The 15,000-nt window shown below is 41.2% G+C and overlaps 1 protein-coding gene and 1 long non-coding RNA gene across 3 annotated transcripts in view; both read right to left on the reverse strand.

Annotated features, from left to right (window-relative positions):
* The window catches only part of LOC122970157, a 2,440-nt gene extending 51 nt beyond the window's left edge, over positions 1–2,389 (reverse strand). The window contains exons 1-4 of one of the 2 annotated variants that reach the window (XR_006399167.1): positions 1,902–2,389; positions 1,268–1,361; positions 318–394; positions 1–168 (exon numbers count right to left, since the gene is read on the reverse strand). The exon at positions 1–168 is cut by the window's left edge and continues 51 nt beyond it. This is a non-coding gene — a long non-coding RNA (uncharacterized LOC122970157). Of the gene's footprint in view, positions 169–317; positions 395–1,267 lie in introns of both variants that reach the window. The other variant, XR_006399166.1, reaches the window with a different exon arrangement.
* Positions 2,390–4,794: 2,405 nt separating this feature from the next.
* The window catches only part of ak6 (adenylate kinase 6), a 21,029-nt gene continuing 10,823 nt past the window's right edge, over positions 4,795–15,000 (reverse strand). Inside the window, exon 6 of the mRNA XM_044363846.1 lies at positions 4,795–5,431. Coding sequence (XP_044219781.1) covers positions 5,242–5,431 — 190 coding nt within the window. The 3' untranslated portion in view covers positions 4,795–5,241. The remainder of the gene's footprint in view (positions 5,432–15,000) is intronic.

Below are 15,000 nucleotides of genomic sequence, written 5' to 3' on the forward strand. Positions count from 1 at the left end.
CTAAACATCTAGGGTGCCTAAAACTTGGCACAGTTTCTGCTGAGTCCATGACGATGGGAGGATCAATAGATGGCCTCCCACCAATGGCCTCAGCCTGGCAGAAAAATACAGACAAATGGCTTCTATGGCCTCTCCCCTGTCAGTCCCTGACCCAGTTGTGGGGCACTCCTACAGGAACACAAGCAAGGGTTGAAGTTATCCAACAGTATGCTGAGCACACATAAAAATGTGTATCACCGACAAACATAAATCCAAGGGGAGACATCACACATCAGTGAACATTTACCAATAAAAATGAAACCATACCATAGACTTACCTTTTATGTTGTCCCACTTTTTTGCCACTTGTGTGGGGCTGACAACACCTGCAAGGGCCTTCTTCTGAAGAATTTCCCTGAGTGATACAAGAGATGTTACTGGCTAACTCAGCAAGTAGTTAGGTCTACAGCCACAACAGGTGTCAACTCACATGTAAATAGCAATTACTATTGAATTTATGAGTTTCAGGAGATATTAAGATACCAGTTGTCAGCACCAATACATCAAGGCTATAGCTGCTGTTGCGCCCCCCCCTGAGTCCAGGCCTGAACACATCTACATGTCAATATGTAATCATAGTCATAGTGCCACCTACTGACAACAGGAAATCAGCCTCATTTGACAAACATCATCCGATTTACATGAAATTTACATGATGTGGTCTACACATGATATACAGCAAAGTGATGTATAATTAGTGGGTGTTCTCTAGCGCCACATAGTGGACACAGAAAGTGATAGTTATCTCCTACATGTAGTGTCCAATATTCATGAAAATATATATCCATGTCAGCTGCCCTCTGGTAAATGTATTGCTGTATCATGTTGCTCTGCAATAACACCAGTTCAACTGTGGCGTCATTTGACACCGCAGTGCACCCCGGCATGCGCAAAGGAACGAGGGCCCAATCATCGCTGCTTGCAGCTTTATTTAATATTAGATCCTGACCAGTCCTCTCGGCATGTCTGGAGATAATCAATGAAGTTATGCTGCTTCCCTCTTGTTTCCCTGTACAGTGTTTCCTGTTGTGATTTGGTGCTATATAAATAAAAATTGATTGATTGATTGACTATAGATCATATCTTTACAATCCAGAAAAATGTCTCTGTCAACATCATGACATGTAGAAAGATCTTAAGGTTGCAGTGAACATTAATGGCATATGTTAAAAGCAACAACAGTTACAGATTACAGTATCAAGCACTATATAGAAATTCAGTAACTCACTCCCTGGCTCTTTTGGCTGTGTGGCTTTTGCTGGTAAACAGGTGATTATTTTCTGCCCTCAACCTGATAAGGGTGAGCGTTTCATCATCAGTCCCTGCAAGAAGTGACAAAGTAAAATAGATCTCAAATGTACCTTACAGCCCTGATTGCAACTGTCATCACAGGACTATACTTTTAGAATGACATTTGCAGATTACATAATGGATAATTGACTATTATATGACAACATGAAATACAGCAAATCAGTGCTGAATGCAAGAGAATGTTCTCGTTGATATAATTTGACATTGGCAGCTGTTTGCACTTGTAGACATAATGTCACGACTATAGCAGTTGAATTGGATGTAGCCTACATTCAACAATAAAAACATAATGTCAGGGTGAAATGTCATTAAGTAATGTGGTTAGAACAGCGCCTTATGAGGGGCTGCACAATCAATTTAAGGCAGAAGGTTTGATCGCGCATTTCATCATCTCAAACTAATGTAGAATTGGATTCCAGTGGTGGCTGCGTATATTGTTTCTATGAAATCTATTTCTGCTCTAATAACTAATACAACTTATGAATACAAAAGGAACACTTTGTAAAGTCCTGCTTCCGCCATGGTTTGTGCATTCAAGCTGTGTGTCACACCTCTTTTATATGTCACCGGTGCCAAAAAGACTTCCGCAAAGGATACAGCTGTGCATCCTCGCTCAAGCCTCCTCTCTCCTCTTGATGCATTTTACAAATTGAGACATCCTTAAACATGGCGCTGAGATCGATTTCCGGGTCACAGGACAGAGTAGAGAGGAGATGAGGAGGCACAAAATAGAGAAATGAGAATGAGAGCAGAGAAGAGAAGTAGTAGTGACAGTAAAAACTTGGTAAAAACCAGCCAACCAACAGGGTAAACACAACTGCTGCTGTTGTCACTAGTAGTCAAGTGCCAACATGCCAGCAGTCGATAGAGGTAGAGGAGGTTGCTCCTCTATTTTTGAGAGGCAAGGGGGAGATGATCAAAATATATAAAAGAGTAATTGGTTGAAATACCCCATTACCAAATCATTTATAAAATAATTTATCTGTCTTCTCTGGAAAAAAAAATCCATTATTGAAATTCTGATCAAAATGCTTCAACAGCGCCACCTGCAGGGCAGGCAAGAGGAGAAAGGGCAGTGTGTGTAAGTGGTGGTGGGGGGCAGAGGAGGATGGGCTCCTGCTGTCTTCCTAAGGGCGGGATCTCTTATGTCAATCTAATGTACTGTATTAATGTAATGGCCAAAATTTATAAAATGACACTCCAAGGGAGGATGTCCTCCCTAACCAGTCAACAACCAGAATACAATATTGACATCACATTGGTCCAATGACAGTTTCCAAATTTCATCTTCAAATCTCTACAACTGTATGTGATAAAGCGATGGTCCAAAATTCTTTTTTTCAGATTTAGAGGTAATGTTTCACTTCCTTTGTTGAGCAGTAGATAGCTGCTTCCATTAGCCAACACAACAGTTAGATTGTTGTAGCGGACGAACTGTTGTTGAGCTAACAGGAGAATGGATTTTGACTGGGCAGCACAGCGCAGCAGCGACAGGACGGTGCCCGGGAGCGGCTGGAGAGCTCCTTTCTGCTGGTGCAGCCTCGGGCCTCACTGCCTCAGCTGTTAGGGCTGGACCCTCAGCGGGACTACGTGGTGTGCTGTGGCCTGACATACCACTGCTCTGAAGTGAACTCCTCTCAACAACAATAGTATATAGTTAACAACATAATTTAAATGAAACAACCTGGAGAGACAGCTTGTTTGTCATTGTTGCTAATGATAACAGACTGGTTAACCAGCAGCAACAAAGTTCTGTTAACTAACTAACAAGATGACCAACAGCCACACATGGACGTTATGACATGGATACTTGGATAGAGAGAAGACGACATCAGATAACATGAGTCAGATACAGCTTCTTTCTCTCTGTCTCTTTGGTTGCTAATTTCATCTCTGATGATTAAATGTCTCCGACTGTTTTGTGAATTTATCTCCTTAAACAAGAATGCAGCAGAGATCATATAATGTGCTGTTGGTAGTTTGTTTAAGTCACAGCGAGCTGTCTGGACTCACTCATTTATTTAGAATTGATCCAGTTTTTAATTTATTGGTTGTTCAGTCACCTGTTGATGTTGTGTGATTTGTGAATGAGTGTGCAGGAGGTCTGGCTTCTTGTTGTGACATTTTCTTTTGTTCATTTTTAAGCTAAGTCGTATATTGAGTAATAAGCTTAAAGTAACTAGGATAACAAGTGTTAACATGTCAGCTTTGTTAGATAAGAGTGTGTGAGTCATGTATTTGATACATGCTTTAATACTTTCTGATGTGAACCTACACTTTTAGATCTATGAATGTTTTTAGTGTTTTTAGTGTGGTACTTTATAAACATAGCACAAAAAGTAAGGACATTTGTGTTTGGTAGATTATTTCTTTGATGTAACAATGCTTCTTGGCAATAAATCTTATACCGTTGGAAAGCCTGTTTATTTCCCTTTTAAATGGTGCCACATTCGTAAGGAACATTTATTTGTGGGATAAGCAGCAGAGCTGAGTATGTGGCTTGCAACTCTGTCATGCACAACATTGATGTTCTCCAGATGGTGGACTCATGAACATTGACTATAGCCACTGCAAGAGAGGCCTTTAGTTTCCTAGACGTTACCCTGGGGTTTCTTGTGGCCTCCCAGAGTATTACATGCCTACTCTTGGTGTGATCTTTGTTGTTCGACTACTCCTGAGGAGGGTAATGATGGTGTTGGACGTCTTCAATTTGTACACGATCTGCCTGACAGTCGACTGATGGAGTCTAAGCTCTTTAGAAATGGTTTTGTAACTCTTTCCAGCCTGGTGAGTATCAGAAACTCTTCTTCTAAGGTCCTCAAAAATATCCTTTGTTTGAGCCATGACATATTTCCACAAACCTGTGTTGTGAAAGTCAGAGTTTGATAGTGAAGACCCAGATTTCTCTACTTTAAATAAGGCAGGGCCTCTCAGACTCACACTTGATTGTCATCCCATTGATTGAAACACCCGACTCTAGTTTCCCCTTCAAATAAATTGATAATCCTAGAGGTTCACATACTTTTGCGACGCACAAATTTGTAACATTGGATCATTTTCCTCATGAATAAACAACTATAAGGTCTTTGTCTCATTTGTTTAACTGGTGATCTTTATCTAGTTTTATGACTTGAATGGAAATTAGATGACATTTTAGGTCATATTTATACAGAAATAGAGCAAATTCTAAAGGGTTCACAAACTTTCAAGCAGCATTGTATGTTACCTTTGTCACTGGGAGCATGTTAGCATGCCTGCATTAGAATTTAGCTAAAAGAACCACTGTGGCCAAGTTCAGACTCACAGAGCAGCAGGCTTGGCTGAAGACCCTTATTCTTGCCTATTTTTCTGTTATGCTGTGAAGTAATTTGTAACATTTGTTTGGGGACGTTTATTGTTATTGTTATTGGTACTTAACAGCTGTCAATACCCAGGGAGGTTTAATACTTTGTGAGAATGCCGTTTCCCAGTGATCATTTATTTATAAAAAAATGATGACATGAATGCAGCAGTGTATGAGTACTTGATTGATTTGACTTGACACTAGTTGCACTAATAAAAAATAAAATATTTTACAAAGTAAGATATGCATGTTTCAGGCTATGGGTAATCAGATAGCTGATGTCAGAAGTTCCTTGTGCTTGTTACTGTGTTCTATGTCTTTCAACTGCTTTAGAGTCCAACCATTTTAGAGTGACTGGGCCCAGAAACACTCCCTGCAAACTACATTCAGGAAAAACAGCCCAGTGAAGTAATAATTATACTTTGAGCATGCAGCCAAACTTTATGGTGGCAAAATCTATGAAAATATAAGCAGGCTGGAAAAGAATTAGAAATCATCTTTAACTGTCTGAATTTCTATGTGACAGTCCTGCGACAGGAGTCCAGCTTCTAGTTATGGTCTTTCATCCACTGCTCAGTCCACTGCACTATCTGCTCCAGGTTGCACTCCAGGTCCTCAGGAGTGTTGCTGGGCAGCTGGTGGACGATCTCCTCTCTGTAGGCCTCCATGGCTTCCTCGTAGATGGTCTGGAAGATTTCACACTGCACATTGTCCTGCAGCTTCTTCCCCGTGTAGCCCCTATCAGTAACACAGGAGGAGTGAGACAGACATGAATATGAATAGCTTTTTACATCAATGAGGGTATGTTAGAATTTAGTGAAGTAAACAGACAACCTAAACTTATCATTAAGGTTAGAAAACAGAGTAGTGAAATAAACAGGGATTAATCAAGCAGTACTGTCTGATTCTTTTTCCCCACCAACTACATTGGTGACTAGACATGAGCATGTTCAAGACATGGACGAAACGCTACAAACAATGAGTGGAGCTGATTATTGTGACTTAAGAAACAACAATATGGATTTATGTGTGTTTATTTTTAACAATAGAAAATAGGTGAAAATGTTCGTTTATAAAATAAAGATTAGAGTCTTTTCTTTTATCTGTTAAATTGTCCCCTTTTCTCATGGCACCCTTTGCCTCACAGGTATGCTGTGATGTTCTACTGGTGTATGCCACATAAAAATGGCATACTGCTTGTGATCCACTGACAGATACCACTTTTCACTGGCAGGTACAGTACATGTAAAACTAGCTTATAATGTTATATTTGAAGATAATCACTCAGTATGCAGCTTTCCGAGACAAACACTAATATTTTAGTGGTAATGTTAGATAAGCTAATGGGGTTAGCTTGGCCCATGTTTGAATAACAATCCATATCCACATTAAATAGTTTGTTGATTATGCTAGAGTGTTAATTCTGGAATATGCTTCTGATTTGACCATTTACTATAGTTACACGGCTGGCCACTGTGTCAACTATCTGAAGTCATGCAGTGCAACTGAGTCACATATGCCATCATCACAGCAGTGGCATATACCAGAAAGAATAATTATATGCTGGTGGGGAGCGGTATCTCTTAGTAGACCATGAATGACATGCTGTTTATAAGTGGCGTACACCAGTAGAACAGCAGCAGTGTACCAATACGCACCAGTGACATACCACTAGGAACAGGCTAAACACTAGTGTGAAGTGGCATACAATTAGTGCATGGTGGTAGAGAGTGGCATCTGTCAGTGGAAATCCAGTCACTTTTGAGTGGCACATGCTGTTTAAAAAATGGCACACAGCAGTGGTATACCATACCCAGCAACAATATATGTCACTAAGAATAGGTGTATGCTGGTGAGGAGTAGTATCTGCCAGTGGAAGACAAATGACATGCACCAGTAAATCAACAGAGGTATACCAATAGTCAACAGTCAGAATCTGCATATGCCACTAAAACTAGACTGGCATATCGTCAGCCAGTGCTGCTTCAAAACAAAGCCCTCATCATAATGTAAAAATTATTCATAGACACAAAAACCTGAAATCATACTGGGACTGGCACCACAGTCCACTCCACAGACTCATTAAAGTTAAACTGGATACATTAGATACACTCCCGTGACACTGCTTCAGACTTCGGTGAGATCAATAACCGCTGTTTACACTCTCTGTGTACACTCTCTCCTTCTCTATATTCTTCTCTAACCTTTTCATTTATCTTACTATGTTATTATCTGTGCTTAGTTCACATATCACTAGATTCGCTAGTTTTCTTTCTGAAACATCACTAGAGTTAGTGGGTAGGCTTTTAGTTGCTACTCTGTTTACTTAGCTTTGAGCAATCATGTTGAATATTATATCTCAAGTTGCAAATCTGTTGATATGTTGTATTACATATAATATTGTATACTGTCATTGTAAAAACTGTATGTTATGCAGTCTGAGACCGAATGTAATCATGCATGGATATAGGTAGTCTAAAAATCAGTGAAAGTCTCAAATTTAAAAACAATGACTATACAAGGGGCACAAATTTCAGCCTTTATTTGCAGTCATAACACATGCTATCTACCTAAGCATACACTGAGTTATCCATATATTTTTTATAACAATTTACATGCATGGAAGTACTCTCTTAGTGTGTAACTTTGGCCATACTTCTGTGTTTGTTAAGACTGCTCGGTGGACTTCACATTGTCTATCTCAGACCAGCATCTCAAGTTCTGCACATCCCCCTGACCCACAGTTGTGCTCAGTCTACACACAGTGGTAGGACCCTGCATGACAGGATCATGATTATTGCCAGACAGCTGGCCGAAAAGATGTGCAGGATGAGATGACTCAGTGTGATGAGATTGGCTACTTCATGCGTCAAAACGATGCAGGTTGCTGTGCTTTACACTGGCATCGCCCAAGAAACATTTAACATCCTTGTGTCAACACTGGAAGGATATGCTAGTAATTAATCTACAGTGTCTGTGTGAGATCAGCTTGTCATGCAGCACATCAAGGCCCACCTCACTGCTAAACTAGATCCCTTACAGTTTGCATACAGACTGAACAGATCCACCGAAGATGCAATATCTATCACACTCCACCTCGCTCTGTCACATCTGAAAGGGAAGAAGACCTATGCCAGGATCCTCTTCATCAATTTCAGCTTGGCATTTAATACCATCATACCACAACAGCTGGTGGAGAAGCTGGGGTTACTGGATGTGGACACTGACACCTGCAACTAGGTCCTCGACTTCCTCATGCAGAGGCAGCAGACATTCCGCATTGGCAGCCACACGTCAAAATCCATCTAGTGAGCACAGGTTCACCCCAGAGCTGCGTCCTGAGCCCCCTGCTTTTCACCCTGCTAACACATAACTATACTGCCAGATTCAACACCAACCACATCATCAAGTAGTGGGTCTTGTCAGCAATGATGATGAATCTGCATACAGGATGGAAGTGGAGCAGCTAATGGCCTGGTATGGATCCCATAATCTCTCCCTCAACGTCAACAAAACTAAGGAGATGGTGATTGACTTCAGGAGGGACAATGGGCAACATCATACCATTGATGGTGCCACCGTGGAGATGGTCAATAACATCAAGTTCCTAAGAGTACACCTAGTGGATGACCTGACCTCAACTAATAACACCTTGGCCATCATTAAAAATGTGCAACAACACCTCCATCCTCTCCGCAGACTTAAAAAGGCAAGTCTCCCCATTCCAGCCCTCATTACTTTCTACAGAGGCACCATTGAAACATGCTAATCTACGGCCCTACTTCCTGGTTCAGTAATTGATCGTTTCTATTTTCTGTACCTTTGGTTTTGATTTGAGTGGGTATGTTTGCTCAAAAGATTTGTGCTTTGTCTGTAATGGTGCTTCACAATCGCCACATTCTTGGAACTTATGAAAAACTGGTTTTGAACTGCTTGTGGAAGTATTTGTTCTGTTTTATGTGCATAGGTACAGTCATTGTGTATTGGGCTGAGCGCTTCCGAAACGGGGGATGACCTACGCTCAACCATGTACTCGAATGCCTCCTGTGTAGACACAATGGTTCACTCACTGCTGCTGATCTGCTAAACGTGCTGCTCACGCCATTTTTCCTCAAAAGATTTGTGCTTTGTCTGTAATGGTGCTTCACAATCGCCATGGTCTCAGAGCATTTGAGACAAACTGGTTTTCAACTGCCCTTGGAAGTATTTACTCCTTTTAACGCGCAAAACTACAGACATTGTGTAATGGGATCTGAACACTTCCAAAAGGTGGGTGATCTACTCTAAACAATGTACCTTAAAGCCTCCTGTGTAGACACAACGATTCACTTGCTGCTGCTCATGCTATGCTTTATGTCTAGACACGGGTAAGAGTGTCCATTCTTGATTAAAAGCTAAGTTTTTGCTGTCTACTTTTCTCTTTTTAGAACACTTTTCTCTGACTCGTGTCAGACCTCATCTATGCTCTCTCCCTGACATGCTGGAGTCAGTCGGCAGAGCCCTGAAGCTCTGCCCTGCCCTGAAGCTCCGCTCCCCCGCTGGCAGCAGCCTGAAGTCCACCATCACTCACTTAAATAAGGGGAAGATCTTAACCAAACAATCTAATGTTAAAGATCCAAGTAAGTGCTCTACGGATGAGTGTCATTGAGCAATATCTTATTTTGTAAAATGTCTGGTGTAACCGGTAACACCGTTGTTGTCACGAGTATAATAGTCGGTGGGAAAATTTCCTCACCATGGCATCCCTACAGACACACAGACATACAGACAGTGATTCCTTCCTTTAGTAGATATATAGATAGTTGCCACAAAAGGAGGGGCATATGTGCTCACATAGAAATTTGTCACTTGTGGCTGCACAAACGGGAACCTTTTTTGCAGAGCTTGCTGTAAGTCTAATTTTCTTACAATTGTGCCACAAATCAGATGCACTTTGCTCTTGTTTCTAATTCTAGTTGAGCTGCTTGTGCATCACAAACTTCAACGCATGCCTGGTAGAATGTCTTGCATGAGTCACAGCTGAGATCATAACTGCGTGGCTGGTGTGACTGAAAAATCTTGACATCAACTGCACTTCACTCCTGCTAGGTTGTTCTGTTGATGGCATAATAAACACTTTTCAGTTGTTCAGTTCAGTTGTTTTTGAGGACAAAAAGTGGTTGATGGGGGCTTTATCAACACTGTCTCTGATGTCTTTGTATGACAGATGATGTGGTGTATTTGGGAGTGATTGAGTCACTACAGTCCTACAGTTCACGTTGCATTGCTGTTCTGCTTTGTGGTGCCTGAAGTTAATCTGACTCAGACATTTAGGCTCAAGGTCCTTTGTTGTCCCTACATTCCACCTGCACTGCTCATCTGTACATGCAAGCCCTGTCTTTCCACTGTCCACTGCATTCTGCACCTACAATAATGACATCAATAATATCTTCATCATTTTCTACACTTACTATTGATATTACTATTAAGCACAAAGCATATATCCTTTTTGGCAAAAAAATCACTTATGAATACCTTCCAGAGAATAGCTCAACTCCACTTTCCTTCAGCATTACCCATTACCCAAGCTCTATATTCAGCTTGACTGACACTCTGGTTGGGCTCTACTGCTGCCTTCAGAAATATAAAGTTGCTGTTTCTTGAACAGTACTTTACCTATTTTGTTGCTATGCAGGTAATTATATGCTTCTGTGCTTTTGTAATTCAGTAATTCTTCGCCATCAACACTGTTGTGCCATGCATGTGGCCAGAACAAAGAGCTGTCGCCATGTTTGTTTTTTGGAGCCAGAAGTGACCATATTTGGACAAGAGGGTGGACCATGGTGCTAGCTGCTAGCTTGGTTAGCACAGCGCATTTACAATCTATGGTTAACAGAGTACAAAAAGTACTCACCGGAAAAACTGAACATCCGACTCCTTAGAGGGTCTTTTATCACAACCAAATTCTGAACAGGACTTTTTAGGTGACCAAAATGTTACAATTAACTTTAATGAACTGAAAACACACTGAAATAGCAGCAGCTACACCTATACTCTGTGAATCTGGGGTTACGCCATGGTTACGTTATGTAATCAAAGTTGCTGCCTTGGTAGCAAATTGCCAATCACAACATAGCCACGCCCTAAAGCATATGCTGCTATGTCATCAATTTTACCCTAAATGGGGCCATAATTTACAAAATGAACATTGTGATGCATTGAAGAAGACTTGATGCTAACAATTGAGACCATAAACTCAATGTGTTTACTGAGGTAATAAATCAAGTGAGAAGTAGGGTAATTTTCTCATAGACTTCCATACAATTGGACTTCTTTTTGCAGCCAGTAGAGTTTCCCCCCTGCTGGCCATTAGAGATAATGCAGGTTTAAGGCACTTCTGCATTGGCTTCACTTTTCAGACCGGGAGCTACCCGCTTGAATCTTACCCCTTCCTGCAGAGGACAGATGAAGGATAACCTCTGTGGCCTGCTCGTCTTTAAGTGAGTCGACTCACTGTTCTCTCTGCCTGCCCGCCAAGAAGACCAGCTGCCACAACTAGGGATGCCATGGTGAGGAAATTTTCCCACCGACTAATAAACTCGTGACAACAACGCTGCTTGGAACCACCTCGCCTGCCATCCGTAGAGAGACACACCAAGAGCAGGCTGAGCAGGCAGAGAGCAGGAGAGTTGCTGCTGAAAACAAGCACCGAGACCCGGAGACATGAGAGCAGCTGCTGACTAACAGCTAGCGTTATGTTTGTTTACAGCAGCAGGACGGAGAACAGATGTCTTACTCTTCTACTTTTTGTTGTGAATCTGCTGCTGCTGCAGATGCTCCCAGAGGTGACACTGTCAGTTTATAATTGTAGCATCCGTCGTCTGACTAAGTATTGATAACCCGCTTGATACTTTACAAATGGGAGTTTTTTTATTTGATGAACGTGGGTTACACGAACGCGCTGATACATGAAAATTCAATAAATGGGGTTGTTTCTATAGGAAAAAAGCACGGTGTAACTACGGTATGGATGGTGGGCAAGTAATGTAATCGGTGTATGTCCCAACACTGTGTAACACTGGTAACATTGACCACCACGGCAAGCCTAGCCACAACCCGCCCACAACATGAGGACACTAGCCTCCGGATCCAGCCGAGGAACCGAGTTTAGACCTAACTGACAGACTACACAGTCACCTACCCCTAAACGGTCCAGGTAAGAGGCTACGTCTGGGCAGTTATAGGTTATTAACATGTTGTTATTTTAAGCTTGATTGCTAATTGTGAAACCACGGACACGCCTAATTGTGCTACTGTGATTGCTTTTGAAGTATTATTGCTGCTGCTGTTCTGGTTGTGTTTATCACACTTAACTGATTTTGGTGCTTGGACTGCTTTGTGTAAGCTTGCCATTGTGTGGAAGACCGTGGGTTGCATTTTATTCGTTGAAGCCACATCTCTGTGGAAATACAAGTGCCACTTTCTCCTCACGATTGCTAAGATCTTTTGTTCTATGACGCTTTCACCCTATTGACCTCACTTGACATAACCTCACGTGGTTCACACCCACCAGCTTGTCCAGAACTCTTGCGCGACTTGACCCCATATTGTTCACGTCCATTTTATTTGTTGCACGCATGCGCACACACACGTGCGTATGTTGTTTTGTTGTTTATAACTGCCATTGTTTATGATTGCTTGCTTTAGTGCAGTTGAAAGATAGATGTTTGTTAATTGAAGTGTTATTGATTTATAATTGATATTACTAAAGTTAATAAATTTTGATGTGCATTTAAAGAAAAGTTTCCTGTGATTGTTAGTATACATACTGTGACAGCTTGGTGACAGGGTCAATGCTCGAATTCAAACCTTCACTGTTAATCCTGTAATGTTAATATCTCTCAGATGTTGACATTCTTGGATGAACACCCCTTCTTGAGATGATATTCCATTGGCATCTCTCTAATCTTCAGTTTGTTTGTTCCATAAGCACATGAGCGTCCGAGCTGTGTGCCCCTCTCTCCTCTCCCTCTCTATCCCTTTTTATCCTCCCATCCTCTCTTGTCTCTCAGGCATCTCTTGCTGGACCAGCACCCATCCTGGAACTGCTCTGATTCCCTGGCTGTCAGTGCCAGAGGTTTCCTGAGGTTTTGGATCTGGTTCCCCATCCTGCAGGAGTTCAGCCTCACCTTATATCTCTATCTCTCTGAATAACGTCTTTCTCCTTCTCCCTCTCCTGTGTCACCCTTCTCCCGTGTACGTGAATGGTGTGATGTGAGTCTCCCTGTGCGCATGTGTAGTCTGTCCTCCTGCCAGGTCTCCATAGTGACTAAGGTTGCGTGGCTCAGGTGTTATTCTGTTCTGGTGGCAGCTGGAAGCTGCTTGGCATCCTCTTCCAGGGTTCCACCTTTATAAGACTCAGGTGCAGCGCATAAGCATTTTTTCACGGCGCCTTAGCTGAATGAACAGAAGAAAACTATGCTGAGAGTCTCTACCGCGTTTTGCTGTCATTTCTGGTTGAGCTGCCTCTGTCCTCTGCTCTCTGTGTTGAGTTTGACCGAGGGCGGGGCTCAGCTCCTCTCACACACACACACACACACACACACACACACACACACACACACACACAGACACTGAACTGATCCATACGGTTTGCCCCCCCCACAGTTCAGCAAGTATGTGAACCGTGGATTAACTGCAAAATTTAATATCTCATTGGGGACAAAGTAAACAAACTGCTGTAAGAACAAGTCATAGACAGACAGCGTGTCGCTAACAGGGATTCTGAAGAGCAACGACTAAACCAGCATCTAACGGGTCCGAAGTGACATCTGCAGGTATGTTTACATGATGTTTAATGTGCTGCAGCTGAGCAGCTAATTAGCTATCTAGCTGCTAACTGACATTAGTGGTGCACTTTTCCCCAGTGAATGTTTGTTTGGTGGTTCATTCAACAATCTAAGCTGCAGAACAAGATGTGTGTTCATGTTTGTAAGTTATTACCAAGTTCTGATGATGTGGATACAGGCTGTTGTTTCATTCACTAACGTTCTTAAAGGAAGAAGGTATCATGCCTCATGTTGCTTTTTAATTTAAAAGTTGAGTATTGAATATTTTATATATTTTAAGGTTGGACATCTTGAATGTTGTCATTTAAGACTTGCTTTAAATGTTTTACAGAATAAATGGAAAGCAAAGTTATATTTTGTGCACATTATATTTGTCTCTCTTTTTTTTTTTTGCTGATCCGACCCATGATTCAAAACCGTGACACGATCCCAACTGTGCACCGTGTGTTTTGTGATCCAATGTATCCCTAACTCTAATCTTGTTCTGAATTTATTCTTTTTTTTAAATAATCGTTTAAAAACCCCCAATTCTTTATTAATGGAAAAGAACCAGTAAGAGTATTGATAAAGAACTAGACTGATAAGAGTATGGATGAGATAAAGGCTGCGGTCAAAAAGTCCCTCCTATGGTCTTTTCCTAACCACTTTTCCTTGACCCTGATGGAAAACATCACGAGGTCATGGAAAGATGTGAAGGAGAAGTCATAAGAATTTAGGAAAAGAGAACCGCAGTGCTAAAACAATCTGACTGCACTTAACACTGGGCTACCTAATTATGCGGTGGCGGGTGTTATTGACATGGGTCTGCTGTGGTGAAACTACAATGTTCTGAATATGGACTACAAAAAGCACATCTTATATAATTTGTGCCGGTCATTCTTACTGCGTTGTTTAATGCAGGCTATATACACGTGGACAACACGGTGAAAAATATTACCTCATTACCAAGGGTAGAATTGAATTTTAAAAAGGAATATAGGCTACCAGTCACAAAATGAAACGAAACCGTCACATTGAGAATGCTTGCTCACACTCACCCTCCTGAATCACAATTATTGTAAAAATATTGAAAATAAATGTAAATGTGTGCAAGATAGGCATGTTAGACCTACAAATCCACTACTGTACATATCATCACTTAAGTTTCAAACATGTTGAATTAAAAACATAATCTGACAAAAAACGTCTCATATCCCTTTTTCTGTGTTATGTTTAATATGCTGATGATAATCTGTTATTAGCCTGTGCATAGAATAGTTTAAGAGCCACCACACAACTCAATACACACCTTGAAATGTTAACTTGATTTTGCTTTGAAGTTGTGATGGTTGATACAGGCTGTGGGTCTGTGTACCCTCCATCCAAAACAAGATAAACAAATATACGATGCATTATTTTGTTTTTCCATTGTTGTTTTTTTTTTTTTGTGAATTAAAAAAAAAAAAAACAAAACAAAAAAAAACGCATATTCACATGCTT

Source organism: Thunnus albacares, chromosome 2 (genome assembly GCF_914725855.1).
Source record: "Thunnus albacares chromosome 2, fThuAlb1.1, whole genome shotgun sequence".
Taxonomy (NCBI): Eukaryota; Metazoa; Chordata; class Actinopteri; order Scombriformes; family Scombridae; genus Thunnus; species Thunnus albacares.